The sequence below is a fragment of the Schistocerca cancellata genome, chromosome 5 (assembly GCF_023864275.1).
Source record: "Schistocerca cancellata isolate TAMUIC-IGC-003103 chromosome 5, iqSchCanc2.1, whole genome shotgun sequence".
NCBI classification, from domain to species: Eukaryota; Metazoa; Arthropoda; class Insecta; order Orthoptera; family Acrididae; genus Schistocerca; species Schistocerca cancellata.
Window position 1 is genome coordinate 85,537,297 of NC_064630.1, and position 20,891 is coordinate 85,558,187.

General features: G+C 42.6%; 1 protein-coding gene across 1 annotated transcript in view; it reads left to right on the forward strand.

Moving 5' to 3' along the window:
• Positions 1 to 20,891, forward strand: part of LOC126187385 (mediator of RNA polymerase II transcription subunit 23) — a 152,986-nt gene that overhangs the window by 54,953 nt on the left and 77,142 nt on the right. The window contains exons 4-5 of the mRNA XM_049928435.1: positions 3,818 to 4,000; positions 6,095 to 6,382. Coding sequence (XP_049784392.1) covers positions 3,818 to 4,000; positions 6,095 to 6,382 — 471 coding nt within the window. The remainder of the gene's footprint in view (positions 1 to 3,817; positions 4,001 to 6,094; positions 6,383 to 20,891) is intronic.

The following is a 20,891-nucleotide window of genomic DNA, read 5'->3' on the forward strand; positions in this document are numbered from 1 at the left end:
GCAGAATGACGGCAGTTTTATTTGTCCTGGGCCCAAATACAGCATAAAAAGCAAAATGACATTGGTTTCTAATTGTCACGAGACTGGTGCAAAACCTGTCCAATATGCTGCCCACTGTTGAAATCAAGAAACAACATGTTCCACAACAGATTGGAGTGTCTCAGAGGTCATGTTCAGAATTCGTTGCAGAGTGTGTGCCTTCAGTTCAGCTATGTTTGCAATTGAAGCACTGAACATAGCTTCTTTCAGGTAACCCAACAATCAGAAATCTCACGGATTAAAATCAGGTGCTCTGGACAGCCTAACTGGGGGCAAATGGTGGCTGGTAATTCTAGCATTTCGAAAATGTCTCTGTAGTAGCTGCTTTAATGCCTATGCGATGTGTGGAGGTGTGCTATCTTGCATAAAAATGATACTACCCATGCATCCATGCTGTTCAAGGGTTGGAATGATGTTGGTGTGCAAAAGACTCTCTTAGTGTTTACCGGTGACGGTACAGGTAAAAGGACCCACAGGACTCATCTCCTCGGAAAAATATGGCCCCGCAACAAATGATGCCGTCAACCTGCACCACACAGTCACATTTGCAGAATGATGTGGTACCATGTGATTTGCGTGTGGATTTTCTGTTGCCCATAGTTTGCAATTTTGAGTATTGACATTGAGATGGAAATAGACTTCGTCCATCCACAGAATGTCCCATGGCCATTCATTGTCCACTTCCATGCAAGCAAGAAATTCCAGAGTGAGTGTTTGTTTTGCTGGCAGGTCAGCAGGAAGCAACTCCTAAACATATGTGATTTTTTGTGGATACAGTGCAGGACGTTTTGTAGGATTTTATGCACTGTACTCACAGGCATGTCCAGCATTCAGGCAATTCCTCATACACTACATGTTTGCAAATCACTGCTTCATCTCTTCTGCAATACTGTGACCACATCTTCAACAGACGTCAGGTCACTGCTTTCCTCCCTTCGCCACATTGCACTTCAAAAGAAACTGTCATCTTGAATTCTGTAATCATCTTCTACAGGCCCTTAGCAGATATTGGACCAATGCCCTGTTTCTTACCTTTGAGTGTATGGAACTTCTGCTGCGTGACTGGTGCACAGGCACTATTTTTGTGAAAGAGCTTTCCAGTAGTGTGCAGTCCTTGATGGAGACTGTCATATTGGGTGTCTTGGATGCAAACGAAGGCTGTGTGCCGTCTGTCTGTTGGTGTGCATCTTTGATGCTTACAAGTGCCATCAATTGGCCAAATTTTATTTATTTATTTATTTATTTCTAAAAAGAAAGATGATGAGACTTACCAAACAAAAGTGCTGGCAGGTCAACAGACACACAAACAAACACAAACATACACACAAAATTCAAGCTTTCGCAACAAACGGTTGCTTCGTCAGAAAAGAGGGAAGGAGAGGGAAAGACGAAAGGATGTGGGTTTTAAGGGAGAGGGTAAGGAGTCATTCCAATCCCGGGAGCGGAAAGACTTACCTTAGGGGGAAAAAAGGACAGGTATACACTCGCGCACACACACATATCCATCCGCATATACACAGACACAAGCAGACATTTGTAAAGGCAAAGAGTTTGGGCAGAGATGTCAGTCGAGGCGAAAGTACAGAGGCAAAGATGTTGTTGAAAGACAGGTGAGGTATGAGCGGCGGCAAATTGAAATTAGAAGTTAGTGGAGATTGAGGCCTGGTGGATAGCGAGAAGAGAGGATATGCTGAAGGGCAAGTTCCCATCTCCGGAGTTCTGACAGGTTGGTGTAAGTGGGAAGTATCCAGATAACCCGGACGGTGTAACACTGTGCCAAGATGTGCTGGCCGTGCACCAAGGCATGTTTAGCCACAGGGTGATCCTCATTACCAACAAACACTGTCTGCCTGTGTCCGTTCATGCGAATGGACAGTTTGTTGCTGGTCATTCCCACATATAAGGCTTCACAGTGTAGGCAGGTCAGTTGGTAAATCACGTGGGTGCTTTCACACGTGGCTCTGCCTTTGATCGTGTACACCTTCCGTGTACAGGACTGGAGTAGGTGGTGGTGGGAGGGTGCATGGGACAGGTTTTACACTGGGGGCGGTTACAAGGGTAGGAGCCAGAGGGTAGGGAAGGTGGTTTGGGGATTTCCTAGGGATGAACTAAGAGGTTACGAAGGTTAGGTGGACGGCAGAAAGACACTCTAGGTGGAGTGGGGAGGATTTCATGAAGGATGGATCTCATTTCCTCAAATCCTGCCCGGAAATGAGGCAGGTGGAATGTTTCTTTTTCGGTCTCCCAACTCCTTTCACACTCAGTCAGTCAAACAGTTATAGCCCTAACTGATTGACCTAGATGTAATTTGCCTCACAGATTGAAGGAAAGCCTACCTTAGTACATCTATAACATCTGGTGAAATAGTGTGGATTAATTGTGTAGTATTAAGTTATCTGGTGATGGCCTCGGAAGCCAAAAGCTGGTTCATAACAAACTCTTGAGGCCATCACCAGATAACTTAATACTACACAATTGTTCTGTTGTTTACTCTCTGTGTGTTTTATCTGTCAACTGCCTTGTGATGAAAAATATGTTCAAATGTGGTAAATGAACAGTGTTGTTGTCATATTGTCATGTGTTTGAAGTCAAATATTGTAGACACTTCTAACTCATAAATGAGATTTGGATTTAATTAAAACTTCTGGGCTGATAGTGATCAGTGCATAAAACTACTCACTGACATTTCATCATCTGCTGGAGACAGAGTCAAAGGTAAATCAGCAACTGCATTGAAAGCTGAAGTGGATCATAAATTTGTTGGCACTCATTATGAGCTATACAGTGCTTACCACCATTTGTGTTATGATGCTGAATGTTTGGTTATCTGCAGTTGGTAACATAATTCTCGTCTCAATGTAATAGATCAATGGTCTCTTGGCACAAAGTTGGCATCCATATTTTATACAGTTCATTCTTATTTACTGTTAAAATTATCCTGATGTTTATAAATTTATGTTACCTCTCTGCTTCTTGTACTCAAAATCTTGAGCATGCAGGCTGTTGCTGTTATACACCAAATTTCTTTGTGAGGCATTTTGCATGTGTTGGGGGAGGGGGAGCTGACATAGTTCTCGTGTTGATGCACACATCATAACACTAAACTTTTATTTCTGTTAAATATCATCAGCCAAATATGATTGTTACGTGTGTGTTATTATTTTTCAACAATGTAGGAAAAGATAGGTCGCTACTTACTGTAAAAAAGACACATCAAGTTGCAGACGGGCATGATTTTTAAGACACTCACATATGGCTTTTGCCCACAGCCTTCATCAGTAAAGAGAAACACACACACACACACACACACACACACACACACACAGTGCAAGCACACCTCATGCACACATGACCACCAACTCTTGCATCTCGGGTCGGAATGCCATTCCGGCTTGAAATGCTGGAGTTGGCGGTAATGATATTACTTTTCCCTTTTTTTCCCTCTTGGTGTCACTTGAACAACAGTAAAGGAACTTCATCTTCAGTCTGTATTGTTTGGGAACTGTCTAAAATTTCATTGTTTTAGTGTAGAATTATGATATAAAATAGTCAATTTTTTGTGATGATCTGCCGTACTGGACTTTTCTCTGCTCATTATTCATATTCATTTTGCTTCTCATTTTTGTTCTCCTGTACCTCAACAGTACCTCTTGCAATGTGGAATTGTTATCAGTTCCATGTAACTAAGGTGCCACTTAAACTAACAGTTACAAAAATTTAACTTTTATTGAGCCATGGAAGCACCATTAACTATTGATATTTATGGTTCTTTCTGCAGGGTTGTCGTGAAAAGGCTCAGACAATTCCACCATTCCTGAAGGCATCCATTGTACCACAGTTGACAGCATTAGAAAATGTCATCAATTATATTTTTGATAGAAATGCTTGTCTCTTACCAGGATACTTCATTGTTAATGAAATCCAAAAAGCATATCCAGAAAACAAGAACTGGCCACATTGGGTAAATATTGAGTTTAATTTAGTCTTTGAAATGTAAGCTTTTAATCTAAATTTGTAAAACTTATATAAACATTTGTGAAACATGTGAGTCAAATTCAAACTGTGTGTCAGTCTAGGACTTGAGCCTGGGTACCTGTCATTTGTAGGTAGCCTGCTACTAGCTACTTTACCAACTACACTTCACGGAATGACTCAAACTGAGACAAGTGCCACAGTGGTTGAAGCACTGGACTCACATTTGGGTGAATGTTGATTCTGCCATTCATATTTAGGTTTTGTCTGGTCTCCCTAAAAACTGGGACAGTTAATCTAAAAGCTATATTGGCTGATTACCTTACTCATTGTTGTTCATTGTGAGGCTGTGTTCCATCTCCAATAACCTCATTGTGGGCAGGACATTAAATCCAATTGTCCGTTCCTATTTTCTGAAAAATTGAACTTGCTGTAGGCTACTGTTTCACTTCTTCAAAATTTGAGAGAGAATCTTCCAAATTGCTGCATTTTTAGTGTTTCAAGGAGAATGACAATAGCGGGGAGTTAAATGTTTTCACAGCCACTTGGTATTTACTGAAATAGATTTTTTTAATATATAACAGTAACGAAAGTACACCTTTTCCAGCTGCTGTTTTGAGCCGTAGGCAGCTAAGTGCTCCAAAATGTAACTCTCTCGTATGGGGATTTATTATAAAAATTTAATTCAGATCGACAAACAACAAACAAACACCGGACAAACAGGTCTTGAAGGCCCAACAGTACCAACCGGTTGCTGTGTCATCCTCAGCTCTTAGGTGTTACCGGATGCAGATGTGGAAGGGCCTGAGATCAGCACACCGCTCTCCTGGCTGTTGTGAGTTTTCATGACCAGTGACACTACTTCTCAGTCAAGTCACTCCTCAATTGGCCTCACAAGTGCCGAGTGCACCGTGTTCGCCAACAGCATTCGGCAGACCCAGATAGTGACCCACCCAAATGCTAGCCGAGCCCAAAAGCACTTAACTTTGGTGATCTGACGGGAACTGGTGTGACCACTGTGGCAAGGCCGTTGGCTCAATCTGGACCTACATTTACATTTTATAAGACTTCTCAAAAAATTTAATCAGTCACAGTTTGAGGCCACTAGCCTTTTTTAAAATTATTAACACAATAACAGATAGCGACTTTAAGTGGGTTGATATTTGAAAATGGGAGTCACACACAAGTTGAATTCATGTAAAGGATTAATGACAGGGTCTGGAATGTTGGTCATTATGAGTATGCATTTGGAAGGTTTTCCTTACATTTTTGGATGAATTTGTAGCGGTTCTGTATTTCTGTTTCAAAATATGCCACACACAAATAGTTTAACATAACAATACTGTGTTTACAGCTAACATAATGCAGTACAGTATAGTATACAGGGTTTTCCCTTCTGATGCAGGTCAAAATGATAGACTAAAAGTAAGATATTTTATCACACAGTGTGTCAATTCAAAGGATAGCCAAAGATCTCATTGGGATAGATTACTCTTGTGAAGCAGTAAAATATGGCTGCAGTGTGTACACATAAAATGAAGAGCAAAAGAGTTGTTAATAAACTTGGGGACAACTGACTCGTCTTTGGAATTTTTATCAGACCATGAACTAGAAGATTGTCGTATTAGAACTTTGGAGCATTAGAGACATAACTGATCAGAAAAAGAGGGAAATCAGCCACAAAATGTTAGTGACACATTTGAAGGCCTGAGAACTTACTGGAGACAGAAGGAAGAGTTGACAGATCAAATGTAAAATGCAGATCACACTAAAATAAAATTTACACAAGGCAAATGTAGGCTGCATCAGAGCAAAGGGAAGAGCAATCATGTTAAATTAGGGACATCCTGTTCTTGTCTGGAAAGCGTGGAGGTGGTTATTATTTTTTTTTTTTTAGAGAGAGAAATATCCTGCCATAACTTTTTGTTACTGTATAAGAGCGTATATTTGTTATATGCAACAAATGATGATGGAAAACTCATTACAATAACTGTTTTGCATTAATTATCGTGTGTTTCTTTTCATAAAATTGCTGCCTGATTTTATTTTCTGTGAAGTATGATGCTCTTCTCTCTTCCTGCAGAAACTGGCTCATCTGCTTTCAAGTTTTGTGGAAAGCTTCCATCCAACTGCCCAAATGGTATCCATTATAGGACATTCCAAAATGTTACCGGTAGTGGAACACTCAGGATACGCTGACCATCTGATAAACCCATGGAAACTAGATCCTGCTACACTTAAATTTACTTTAAAAGGAAATTTACCTTATGACAAAGAACTTTTGGAACCTCAGACAGGACTCTTACGTTATGTATTGGAGCAACCTTATTCCAGAGACATGGTGTGCTCTATGCTTGGGTTGCAGAAGCAGGTGAGGAAACTCACTTAGATGTAATGTTTAAAAGTTGCAGTCATTGAAGGAAGTTATCTCCTGTACCATTTTTGCTCTTTGTATTTTTTTTAGTAAAAATTAATCTTTCACACTTACTCCGTGAATGACAATTTTTTGCAACTTTAGTGCTGGTCTCTTTGTCTTTACCTAGTTATTGCCATTGTTGCATAGAATAACTAATGATTTCAGACAGCCATAGTTGTTGAGGTTCATTTATGGTATCAATTTTGAAGCTCTTATGGCTTCATGAGACAGCTAGAATACTAATGGAAAACTATTGCAGAAATATGTGTAACTGTTAATGTGATAAATACAGATTAGGAATAATGTGCATGTATAACATAAAATCAGTACAGCCATCATAGCTACATTGTACACATCATATACTAAAAATGGGAATGTAATAGAAGCATATTGTTGTCTCAGTATTAAGTAATAGTACTAATGAAACTATTAGTAGGAGGGGGGAGAGGAAGAAGAGAGTAGTAGAGTAATGACAGAGTCAGTACTACCAGTATTTATACTAACTAAATGAATAGCATACACTATCACCCACTATTCATTCAGTGATCTCAGCTGGGATGGGTAATGCGGATGCAAAGAGTTGTGGAGTGTGGTGGGGAAGGCAAGTGGGACAGGTGTGGGGGAACATACTCTTGTGGTTCCTGTTGGAGTGTTCAGAGATATGACAGGATCAGGATGGTAGGATGCAGCATCGATAGGCAGTGCTGGGGGCAGGGGGCAGGAGGTAACCTCTCACCTGATTGTTTTCCCAGTTCTGCCTGCACCACACATATATTCTTGCACCTCATATCTAAGAGCTTTCCCTCTCCCCCAGACTCGTACGCCCACCTGCTGACCTCACCCAGTCAGTTTACACCTGCTGCCTATCACTCCACTCACATCTTCCCGCAGTCTTGCACCACAAATAATTATCATCTTTTTATTTACTTTCATTTCTGTTTTGACTTTTATGTCATCCTGTTTTCATATTTTTATTTTGTTTTCATCTTGGTTTTGTACTCTACTTGTGGTTTCAATCCCTTTTTCTAATATACTTCATCTGGTTTAGTCTCTCACGAGTTTTTAAGATATGTATTTTTAAGTGTTTATTTATCCTCCACTATGGATCCTTCCTCCTCCCATCTGCACCAGTACAGAAAATTTCCCTCTCGCTGGCAAGAACCCAGTCCTATATAATGTTTATGTATTCCTCCTAGCTCATGGAATCCCTCCAAATGGCCTGCCATCAAATTATGCATGTCTGGCTGCAACCCATCCTTCCACAGTGACCTCCATCTGTTCAAATTATATCATTTCGAAGCCTACACCAATCTAGTTCTGCAAAACAATACAGCTCAAGTCCAAGCCATCTTGCATTACCTCAGCTCCTTCCGTAAAACTCTCCTGCTTTGCATTTCCATATTACTGTGTCCCATCTCCCACATTGAAACCCTTGTCCTCCAGGAACTAGAGCAGCATGCACAATGCCACCACAAAAAGCTGTCCAATCTGTTGACCTAATACTTTTGTCTTGGATTCCCACAAACTGCCACAGCCACCACCGCCATCACAAGAGCCTCCATCAACCCAACCCAACCCAACCCTCCCCTCCCCCCCCCCCTCCTTCCACAGCTGCCAAACCCTTACTCACAGACCTAAATCATCTGCTACATGTTCAGAAATTCCCTCCATCCACCCTACAAAACCTAGAGCCTAAACAGACCCACAACACAGTTATAAACCTGTCCTCCAAAAACATAAGACCCCCAGAAGTATCAGTCTTTCAGTCAGTGGAGGTAATACAAAATCTGTCATACATAATTTTAGAGTAACTATATAAAATTTGACTCCTCTCCAGATTTACCAAATAGTACACTCTGTCATATGAGAATGACCATTAACATTCACCCACACAAGCATGCAAGTTCCCACAATGGTTCTGCAGTATTGCAATGTGACAAATTTCTGATATATAAACATACTTTACTCAGCATGTTACTACCAAATTTGAAGCTTTTTTGCTGTCCAAAGCCTCTACCATTGAGAATCCACCTACTCTACTCTGATCAGTGTAAGCTAACTGGCTTAATGGCACAGTGCTTAGAGCACTTTACAACAAGTGCATTTTATTAGCACTTTCAATGAAATATTGTATAATTCACTACTGCAGAACATCCCAAAATGTAAAAAAGAAAGAACAACACTCACAAATGTTGCTAATATCAACTTGTGTAATAACTAGCTTAGTGCCTGCTGCTTTGCATGTGTAGACTGTATAGTCTGCATAGATTTTTTACTTGAGTTTGTATGTTGTTACGCTCATTGCTCATGTGCAAAACTAAACACTGTGCAAACAGTATATCTAGTTTATGCAAAGTAAACTGCAGACAAGGGATTAAAATTTAATAATGTGATTCTTCGTATAAAATTTGCATCCTTTTTGTACATGTAAATGAGTTTATTAGTTCTTACACACATTGTTTATATGCATTTCAGCAATTTAGGGACAGTGTACCTGGTCATTTCAAATGAATACTCTTATATTAGCTCTTACACACATTGTTTGTATGCATTTCTGCAATGTAGAAACAGTGAACCTGGTCATTTCAAATGAATATTCTTTTACATGGAATCACATTTAATTGTGGTTTATGTTTTGTAATCAGTAATGATTAAATAATTACAACAAAATAATTTTATAAACATACATAGCCTTCTGAAAAATTAATACATTAAAGACCTGTTTCTTTTCTGTGTAAGTCTGACAAAGCCGATTTGTCATGGTGACTGTTAAATAGCTTTTTTGATTTACATCACCAATTGCAACACATTCTAAATTTTCATGGTAATTAATGCTATAGAAGCATGGTCTTTCTTGAATGTACTTTTGACCAAAAAGTGATTCTGGTAGCTGGAGTTGGAGGTTTTTGTTGATCCTGCCTTTTTTTGGTGATATTTCCCTAGAAACTTTCATCCGGGAACATATTGTGATGTTTGCCTGCTTTATTTCTGCATTGATAGTCCTCGGTGTCGACGTACTGCATTGTTATAATGGCTGAAGAATGGGGGACACTGACTACTGTAAATGATGTAGCTGACAGTTGCACAATTGTGTTTCACAGTTGTTTACTTTCACTGTTCACAACCTCCCAGTATTACACAATTATATGGCCAGTTCACTATTGGTAAAAGTTGATAAGCCTCATTAATAGGATGCATGCAAACATCAGCATACAGCTACAATAGTTTGTCTATGAGCATTAAAAACCTAACCAGACAGTTGACAGTTCTTGCAGAATAATACGGTATGTGTGCTTGTTGGTTGTCATGCCTACATAAAATGCAGCACAGCTGTTGCAGCTTAGCTTGTAAATCACGTAAGTGGTTTCACAGGTAGCCCTGCCTTTGATGGGATAGATGATGTTAGTGGCTGGACTGGAGTAGGTGGTGGTAGGAGGATGTATGGGACAGGTCTTGCATCTAGGTCTATTACAGGGATATGAACCATGAGGTAAGGGATTGGGAGCAGGGGTTGTGTAAGGATGGACGAGTATATTGTGTAGGTTTGGTGGACGGCAGAATACTACGGTAGGAGGGTGGGAAGGATAGTGGGCAGGACATTTCTCATTTCAGGGCATGACGAGAGGTAATCGTAACCTTGGAGGAGAATTTAATTCAGTTGCTCCAGTCCTGGGTGGTACTGAGTTACGAGGGGAATGCTCCTTTGTGGCCGGACTTCGGGACTTAGGGAGGTGGTGGGAGACTGGGAAAATAAGGCACAGGAGATTCATTTTTGTACAAGGATGGGAGGATAATTATGGTCAGTGAAGGCTTCAGTGAGACCCTGAGTATATTTTGAGAGGGACTGCTCGTCACTGCAGATGCGACAACAATGGGTGGCTAGGCTGCACGGAAGGGACTTTTGGTATGGGATGGGTGGCAGCTGTCGAAGTGGAGGTATTGCTGGTGGTTAGTAGGTTTGATATGGACAGAGGTACTGATGTAGCCATCTCTGAGGTGAAGGTCAACATCTAGGAAGGTGGCTTGTTTCTGCTGAGTAGGACCAGGTGAAGCAAATGGGGGAGAAGTTGTTGAGGTTTTGGAGGAATGAGAATAAGGTGTCCTCGCCTTCAATACAGATAGCAAAGATGTCATCAATGAATCTGAACCAGGTGAGGGGTTTAGGATTCTGGATTTTTAGGAAGGATACCTCTAGGTGTTCCATGAATAGGTTAGCATAGGATGGTGCCATGCGGGTGCCCGTAGCCATACTGCGGATTTGTTTGTAGGTAATGCCTTCAAAGGAGAAGCAATTGTGGGTGAGGATATAGTTGGTCATGGAGACTAGGAAGGAGGTTGTTGGTTTGGAATCCATAGGGCGTCTGGAAAGGTAGTGTTCGATAGCAGTAAGACCATGGGCATTAGGAATGTTAGTGTATAGGGAGGTGGCATCAATAGTGATGAGCAGGGCACCATGTGGTAAAGGGACAGGAACCGTGGAGGGTCTGTCGAGGAAATGGTTGGTATCTTGTATATAGGAGGATAGGTTCTGGGTAATAGGTTGAAGGTGTGGTCTATGAGAGCAGAGGTTCTCTCAGTGGTGGCACAGTAACTGGCCACAATGGGGCATCCTGGGTGGTTGGGTTCATGGACTTTAGGAAGCATGTACAAGGTGGGAGTGCGGAGATTGGTAGGGGTAAGTAGAGAGATGGACTCTGGGGAGAGGTTCTGGGATGGGCCTAAGGATTTGAGTAGTGACTGGAGATCCTGCTGGATTACTCGAATGGGATCACTGAGGCATGGTTTGTAGGTGGAAGTATCTGACAGCTGACGGAGTCCTTCTGCCATGTAATCCTTGCGGTTCAAAACAACAGTGGAGGAGCCTTTGTCTGCAAGTAGGATTATAAGGTCGGGATAAGTTTGTAGATGGTGGACTGCGGTTCTTTCTGCGGATGTAAGGTTAGTTTGCATGTTGAGAGATTTGGGGAATGATGGTGAGGCAAGGTTCGAGGTTAAGAAATTCTGGAAAGTTAACAGGGGCTGGTTTGGAGGGAGTGGGGGTGGTTCACGGTTGGATAGATGAGTGAACTGAGTTAGGCAAGGTTCGATATTGGTCTTCGGTTGAGTCAGATTGGTCGGGTTGGTGGCGAGTGTTTCCACTGTAGGGACCAGGAGAAGGAGAGAAGGTCTTTAACTAGTCCTGCATGGTTGAATTTGGGAGTGGGACAAAAGGTGAGACCTTTGGAAAGGACTGATATTTCTGTGGGACTAACACTTCTGGAGGAAAGGTTCATAACTGTGTTGCGGGTCTGTTTAGGTTCTGGGTTCTGTGTGGTTGTGGGAGGGAGTTTTGGAGGGTGAGGTAAGTGTAGTAGGTCGGCGAGACAGGGTTTGTCAGGGGGCGTGGGGGAGGTTTGGAGGTTGTTGTAGAAGTGGTGGACAGTGGTGTTCTGAGGTGGGAGTAGGAAGTGAGTAGGATGGAGAGCTTTTTGAAGTGGCGTTGTGAATGTTGCTCAAGTTCCTGCAGGGCAAGAGTTTCAATGTGAGTTATGGGTTCCAGGAATTTGGGATTTCATAGCAGGAGAATTTTGCAGATGGAGAGAAGGTACTGCAAGGAGGATTGGGCTTGGTTGATATGGTTTTGCAGGACTATGTTGGTGTGGGCTAAGGTTTGGCAGAATCTGAACAGGTGGACATCATTGTGGAAGGAGAGGTGGCAACCAGAGATGGGTAATTTGATGGTAAGGCCATTAGGGGGGATTTCATGAGCCAAGAAAGACTGCAGGAACAGTATGTGGGACTGGGATCTGGCTAGGGATAAGGAAACTTTTCTGTATTGACGCAGGTGGAAGGAGCAAGGATCCATGGTGGTGCTAAAAATGCGAAAAATTGTGTAAGAAAGTAGAATTACGTCCAAAAAATTACGCAAAAATACACCCAAATATGTGTGAAAAGGACGTAATGGATACACAAGGGGGAAAAAAACGAGATGAAATCTGAGGAAGACGACAATAGTGGAAGGCAAAAACTTACCAAAATTGGCAAGAAGTCACAAGGAGACAAGGAGAGAATAACTAATCAATAATAAATATATGTATATTACTGTGGGTAGCAGGTTTGAGGGCAGATAAACGTAAGGGGAACGGCAGATGTGACTGGATGAGGTGGATTTAGTGGGTGCGAACAGGCATAGAATGGGGAAAGTATGGGGGTTGGGGAGAGGTTCGCAGTTAGAGATGTAAGATCGTGTGGCACCGGAAAAATGTGGGAGATAACACGCAAAAATACAGGAACTGACACAGGGAGCATGATCAGTTTTAAGGTATAGGCTCCATTATATCAGTGAGAGTAATGTGGGACTTAAGATGCTGCACTAACAATCAGCGTGGTCTTGAGGCCGTCTGTTGCGCGCGGCCGAGATGGTTGATACAGTGTGGCTCATAAGTAGAGCGTGCAGTGCGGTTCGTAAGGTGTCAAGAGAAATACAGGAAAGAAAAGAAAGAATGATGTAGATTGAGTATAGCAGATGCAAAAGAATGTAGTTACACAGGAAAACAGCACAGCTGTCAGGCAAAAATCAAACAATGGAAAATCCAGGCACAGTAAAAAGATTCACACAATAAAAGCTTTCCGCCATTAAGGCCTTTGTCAGCAGTAAACACACACACACACACACACACACTCACTCACTCACTCACTCACATAAATGCAACTTGCACACACATCTGCAGTCTCTGTGTGAGTGTGGTCTCAGCTCTCTGAGACAGCAGATGTGTGTGCAAGTTGCGTTTAAGTGAGTGTGTGTGTGTGTGTCTGCCAAGGGCCTTAATGGCCAAAATCTTTACATCTCCGCTATATGGTGAGTAGCAACTTTCCTTCTCTGGTATTGTTACCTAAATTATAGTTGGTTAGGAAAGTATTAATGTCGAAGGTACTGTTTGGTTAATATACAGTATGTTTGTGCAGTTGATTCCCTGCGTTCATGCAAAATTGCCACTTTTGAAATTTTGCTAATGTAGTAGTTTCAAATAACGAAAGTAATTTTGTGTGACTGAAGTTTCATTACAGATATCTTCTAAGTTCATTAGTTTCTGAACAAATGAAATTAGTTACTGGAAAAAATGAGAACAGAGCTATGAAACAAGTGGTGTCAATCCTCTTGGAGATACTAATTAGCTCACACTAATTTTGACGTGTATGGACTGACAGGATAGAAAGGCTCACACATGTTGTATTAGGTTTAGGTGCTCCGAGGTTAAAGGAGAAACTGTGACAGTGCAAATAAATTAGTGACACACAAATATGCACTTTATTGTGCTATGATATTTAACTAAGTTGTACAGCAACTCTTTGGGTGTTCTTGCAGACAGATACAACTAAGCAGTGGTCTGCCAGGGTGTGTGTTAGTGAATAGAATGTCAACAAGACTATGTCTGTCCTGGGTTCTACACTGCCAATCACTGTAGTAAACACATGTCTCTGTGCAAAAGCTATATGAGGATCCACTTGTAGACTAAGTCTCGCAGGCTGATCTCCACTACAAACGGTAGTTACGATCAGCAACCCTTGAACTCTGTACTACAACTGTTGTATGCCAATACTGAACATCAACTGTCTGTTGCTGCCTATGGCCACCACTTATCACAGTGCAGAAGGTGCTGAATAGATTGCTGATTTGGCCATGCTTGTGATTGACTGCAAACTTAAAAGTGCTGCCTGTGGTGCCAGTGAGAACTTGTCTCAGTACACCAGCTCTGGTTGTGTCCATTGGTGAGGATACAACAGATTTTACCCCTGCACTCTATTATAACAGTTTCAGTGGCCAATCTTCCCAATCAACAAGCTTTTAAGTAACACTAAATATAACAATATAATCACCTGACTATAAACTATAACATAGATAATAAAATTATGTGAAATATTGTGTGAACAGTATTTTGCCAGTTTCAGGGACATATTATATATACATTACATGTATAAGTAGGATACATTTGAAAAGTAAGTAAAATAATAATTAACAAAAGGATTATAATAATATGCTGAGGGTCTTACAGAGGCCTTCACAAACCAAAATTATTCTACTGTTCTTCTCTAGGAACATACACTATGTGATCAAAAGTATCCAGACACACCCAAAAACACACTTTTTCATATTAGGTGCATTGTGCTGCCACCTACTGCCAGGTACTCCATATCAGCGACCTCAGTAGTCATTAGACATTGTGAAAGAGCAGAATGGGGCTTTCTGCGGAACTCACGGACTTCGAACGTGGTCGGATGATTGGGTGTCACTTGCGTCATACATCTGTATGTGAGATTTCCACACTCCTAAACATCCCTAGGTCCACTGTTGCTGATATGATAATGAAGTGGAAATGTGAAGTGACATGTACAGCACAAAAGCGTAGAGGTTGACCTCGTCTGTTGACTGACAGAGACCACCGACAGTTTAAGAGGATTGTAATGCGTAATAGGCAGACATCTATCCAGACCATCACACAGGAATTCCATACTGCATCAGGATCCACTGCAAGTATTATGACAGTTAGGCGGGAGGTGAGAAAACTTGGATTTCATGGTTGAGTGGCTGCTCATAAGCCCCACATGTGCCGGTAAATGCCAAACGACACCTTGCTTGGTGTAAGGGACGTACACATTGGACAACTGAACAGTGGAAAAACATTGTGTGAAGTGACAAATCACGGTACACAATGCGGCGATACGATGGCAGGGTGTGGATATGGCAAATGCCCGGTAAACGTCATCTGCCAGCATGTGTAGTGCCAACAGTAAAATTCGGAGGTGGTGGCGTTATGGTGTGTTCGTGTTTCTCATGGAGGGGGCTTACACCCCTTGTTGTTTTGCATGGCACTATCACAGCACATGCCTACATTGATGTTTTAAGCACCTTCTTGCTTCCCACTGTTGAAGAGCAATTTGGGAATGGCTATTGCATCTTTCAACATGATCGAGCACCTTTTCATAATGCATGGCCTGTGGCATGTGCCAGGCCTCACAGACCAACATCAATACCTCTCCTCCATGCAGCACTCCATGAAGAGTGTGCAGCCATTCCTCAAGAAAGATCTTCCAGCACCTGATTGAATGTATGCCGGCAAGAGTGGAAGCTGTCATCAAGTTTAAGAGTGGGCCAGCACTACATTGAATTACAACATTACCGATGGAGGGCACCATGAACATGTAAGTCATTTTCAGCCAGGCGTCCGGATACTTTTGATCACATAGTGCATCTCCTACACTTTGTCTCTTCAATCACCTATTATCTCACATACACCCACTGATAGTCATAACGGAGCATCCCCATCATGACCCAGTATTACCCAAGACTAGAGTAACTGAATTACATTCTCTGCCAGGGTATTGACTGCCTCTGCACCCTAAAACTAGAAATATCTTCCCCATTCCTCCCACAGTGGTATTCTGCCACCCACCCTATCTATGCAATATTCTTGTCTGTCCATATTCCGTCAATTACCAATCCCTTGCCCTCTGGCTCATATCCCTTTAAAAGACCCAGATGCAAGACCTCTTCTGTATATCCTGCCACTACCATCTACTCTAGTCCTGTCACAGGCATCTCTTATCCCATCGAAGGCAGGGCCACTGGTAAAAGTGGCCATGTGACCGACCAATTTAGCTGCAACCAGTGTGCGACATTCTGTGTGATCATGACCACTAATAAGCTGTCTGTCCACATTAATGGCGACGATCAAACTGTGGCCAAGAGATAGGTGGACGACTCAGTTTCTGAGGATGCTGTGTAAAGTGTGCTTGACTTCAGTGACTGCTTCACAGTCTGTGCCATCTGGATTCATCCCACAAACACCAGCTTCTCTGAATTCCACAGGTGGGAAATCTTCCTGCAGCAAATCCTCAGTTACTGTCACCTCTCTGTCCTCGACCTTTCCTAATCCCTGCTCTATATCTGCATATCTGCCTTACCCATTTCCCTGCTCCCCTTCCAGCTTCCAGTCTCACACTGACTTTCTGGATAGTTGTTTCCTATTATCTGTGTCTCTTCTCCCCCTCCCCGCACCGCAACTACAGCCCTGTGTCCCTGCACATACCATAGGCATCACTACAGCATTTTCTCTCCACCCACACCCTGCCATTCCTCTCCCTACACCATTCCTCTTCTGTACCCCCACTACCCACTCCGGTCCCAGTTGCTGCTCACCACAGTTGGGCCTCAGTGCCTGGAGACAACAGTGGCCATATGTTTTTGAGTTGAGTGTATGTGAATGTGTATGTGTGTTTCCACATCAGAAGGAGAAGTTTTTCTTATAGCGTAACAATGTCTAACAGTCTATTTTTAATGTGCCGTGTGTCATTCAATGCCTTCTGTATATGGTGAGTAGCATTATATCTGTTTAATATTGTTGAGAAGATTATGAAAAAGATAGGTTGCTACTCGCCATATAAAGCAGGCATTGAGTTGCAGACAGGAAGACAGACTGCTATAAATTTTAGCTTTTGGCCAAAAGGCCTTCTTCTAAATTAGAAAACACATGCGTGCACGCCCACACACACACACACACACACACACACACACACGCCCAGTCTCCTGCTGCTGATGCCGGACTGCTGGTCGGTTTTGTGAGTTGTGCTTGTGTGATTGTGTGTGTGTGTGTGTTTTCTACTTTAGAAGGCCTTGTGGCTGAAAGCTCAGATGTATAGCAGTCTTTTTGTTGTGCCTGTCGGCAACTCGACATCTCCTCTGTATGAGGAGTAGCAATTTATATTTTTCGTAATACTGTTATTATTCCATTTCGGATTTTCCATTGTTTTGCATTGTTGAGAGATTATGAAGTGTTTTTGAACATCCAGACAGGGAAAAGTGGAAGATGTGTAACATAAATGTGGTACTTTTGATGTTCCTCAATCATAATTTGGGAAGTAGAGAAGTACTGACAGAAATCTGGTGAACATTGCCTTGAAAACTGAAGAGAGAGTGAAATCCTGTTAGTGCATTTTATGTAAGTGCAGAGATGTAAGACTATTCTCTGACCTATATGCATATTGTCGTGCTGCGCACCTGTAGCTTACTGATTCTGCAGTATTACTACAATTGTAGATCAAGTTCCTGCACCACTAGCAGCTGCACCTGCTGGTGCAGTGATAAACAGTGTCATAGAAAAACCACCGCTGTTATGGCAGCAAAATCCTATGCCATGGTTTGCGCAGTTGGAAAGCCAATTTGTCCTAGCACAAGTCACCATAGACCATACAAAATATAATTACGTTGTGGCAGCACTCAGCGAAGAAATGGTGCTGGAGGTGCATGATATTCTATCGTCACCGCTGAGCGTGGGCCAGTATTCAGCAATTAAGAGCATCGTAATCATACAACATACACAGTCTGAGGTGAAAAGGCTGGAAAAACTACTTCGTACCGAAGAGTTGGGCAATTGCACGCCATCACAGATGCAGCCCCGATTATTACATTGACAATCAACGCAGTAAGTGACGACATTCTGTGAAGCATTTAGCTATCAAGCTTACCTCCTGATGCGCAAAAGATTCTAACTGTGTACAATGGCAATCTAGATGCACTAGTGCAAACTGTTGGTGGAATATCTGAAATGTATCCATCTGTGTGTGTTGCAACAGTTACCCCACAACTGCAGTCGGATGACAACTTTGCTGCAGTACAAGCTCAGATCACTGAACTTTCCACAAAAGTTGCTGCCCTGCCAATTCAAAACAACAGTCGCTGATCTCGTTGCTACCGCTCGACCGGGAAACACAGTCACTCACCTTTGGCTACGAAAGTATGTTGGTACCACCGCCGATTTGTGTCTGGGATACGAAAGTGTAGCCCACCTTGTGAGGAGGGAAATGCAACAGGAGCTCAGTGGTGATGGCCACTGATGTTCCAAAAGGCAGTTGTCAATTGTTTATCATGGACCAAGGTTCGAAATTACTGTTCCTAGTAGACACATGCACAGATGTATCAGTCTACCCGTCTGCCCGTTTGCCACTTCGTAAGCATGGTGGTTACCAACACTTTGCAGCCAATGCTTCTACATAGCCACATGTGGTCGTACCACATTAGTTTTAAACTTAAGCCTACAGTGCATGCCGGAGTGGCAGTTTGTCATGGCAGACATCACACATCCTATACTGGGGGCAGGTTTTCTATCTTTTTACGGGCTTGTGCCTGATCTCTGGCATCAATGCCTGCTGGACCCTAGTACTACCTTAGCTAGCAGAGGACTAGTATGTCATGTGGAAGATGATAGCGTCAGAGTGATAATTGAAAATTTTCCATTTATTGAACTTTTGAAACAGTTTCCCAGGGTCACATATCCAGCTCCCACACTAGCTTCCGTGCGGCACTCCACAGTGCACTATATTTTGACCACACTTGGGCCACCTGTTCATGCTCAACCGTGTCATTTAATGTCGCAGAAATTGGAAGTGGTTAAACAGGAATTCGCATCCATGCTTGCACAGGGGATCTTTTGTCCGTCAAGTAGTAAGTTGGGCATCTGCTCACCATGTGGTACCAATAAAGAACAATGGATGGCGTCCTTGTGGAGACTACCGACAGCTAAATGCTAGAACAATTCTGGACTGGTATCCTGTACTATACACTGAGGATTCCACGTCCAGTGTTTACGGTAAGAGCATATTCTCTATGCTGGACCTCGTTAGAGCTTTTTACCAGATACCTGTGGCACCAGACAATGTTCCTAAAACAGCTGTATGCACACCTCTTGGGTTGTTCGACTTCACTCGCATGCCTTTCGGGCTATGTAACATTGCTCAGACATTCCAAAGACACGTGACTTCGATTATTGCAGTGTATACATAGACGATGTTCTCGTCATTTTGCACTCAGAAACTGAACTTCTGTCACACCTGTGACAACTCCTTACCTGTCTGTGTGAGCATGGCCTCATTATTAATCCATGCAAATGTGTCTTTGGGGTAGCAGTAGTTCAATTTATTGGCTTTATCATTAAATCTCTTGGAATTCGGCCATCAAAAGAGGAGGTTTTCCATGACCTACTAAAATCATGGAACTATGACGTTTCCTTCGTGTCAAAAACTTCTGTCGTCATTTTGTCCGTAACCATGCCCACCTAGCTGCGCTACTGAACCAATTCATACAAGGCAAACCAAGACCAAAGGATAAACTTCAATGGAATCTAGAAGCTGAAATGGAATTTTCTGATATGAAGACTGCCATCACTGAAGCAGCACTCTTGGTGCACCCAGTACCGCAGGTGCAACTTACTCTTATGGTTGATGCATCCACCTCCTCAATCAGTGCTGCGCTACAACAACGTGTGGATGGGCACTGGCAACCACTAGCCTTCTTAAGCAAACAGTTGTCACCTTCACAGCAAAATTGGTCAACATATGACTGTGAGCTGTATGCTGCCTATGCATCCATCAAAAAGTTCCGACACATGCCAGAGGGGCAGCAGTTTGTTTTAGTAACAGATCACACACCACTAATATATGCTTTCTGACAGCGCCCAGATAAAACTTCACCATGACAGCTTCGACATCTTGATTTCATTGGTCAATTTCCTACTAACATCATTCATGTTGAAGGCAAACTGAACATGCCAGCTGACGTGGCCTCGCATATAGAAGCTATTTCGGAAGCAATTGACTCTGAAGCTCTCATGGCGGCGCAACAATTGGATGATGAGTTACATGATTTGTTGACGCAACCGTCAGGCATGCAACTTCACTGCATCACACTACCACTGTCAGCTGTTGAGCTATATTGTGACATTGCCAATAACAGATCACGGCCATTTGTTATTGCAAACTTCCGGCAACAAGTTGCACAACATGTCGCTCCCAAGTGTTAGAATGACAGTGAACATGGTGGAGTGAGCGTTCCGTCAAGCCACATATGGAGAGAGATTGTAAACAATTTGTACGACAGTGCGTGGCCTGGCAATGCAATAAAATTAGCAGACATGTCAGACGCTTTGAAGCTTCATTCCTCCAAATCAATGGTCTGAACACATACATTTAGATCTCATAGGACCTCTCCCCCCGTCAAGAGGATACAATTACTGTCTCACAGCTATAGACCATTATACATGCTGGCCTGAAGTATTTTCGATAAATGATATAACTGCTGAATCTGTCGCGACTGCATTCTTTCGTGAGTGGATCACCCATTTCTGCGTACCCCTACAGATCACAACTGACCAGGGGAGACAATTGAATCCTATCTCTTCAAAGCACTTGCTGTGTTAATTGGCATGAAGCGAATCAGGACCACAGTGTACCACCCAGCGGCAAACGGATTAGTTCAGCGTATGCATTGCCAGCTCAAAGCATCGCTGCAATGCCACAATGTGCAACTGTGGACAGAGGCACTACCTATCGTTCTCTTAGGTCTAGCGCATCCCCAAAAGAAGACCTCCTAGCAACTACAGTCGAGCTTTTGTATGGTCAACCTACAGGGTGGCGCACGAAATGTGTTACCATT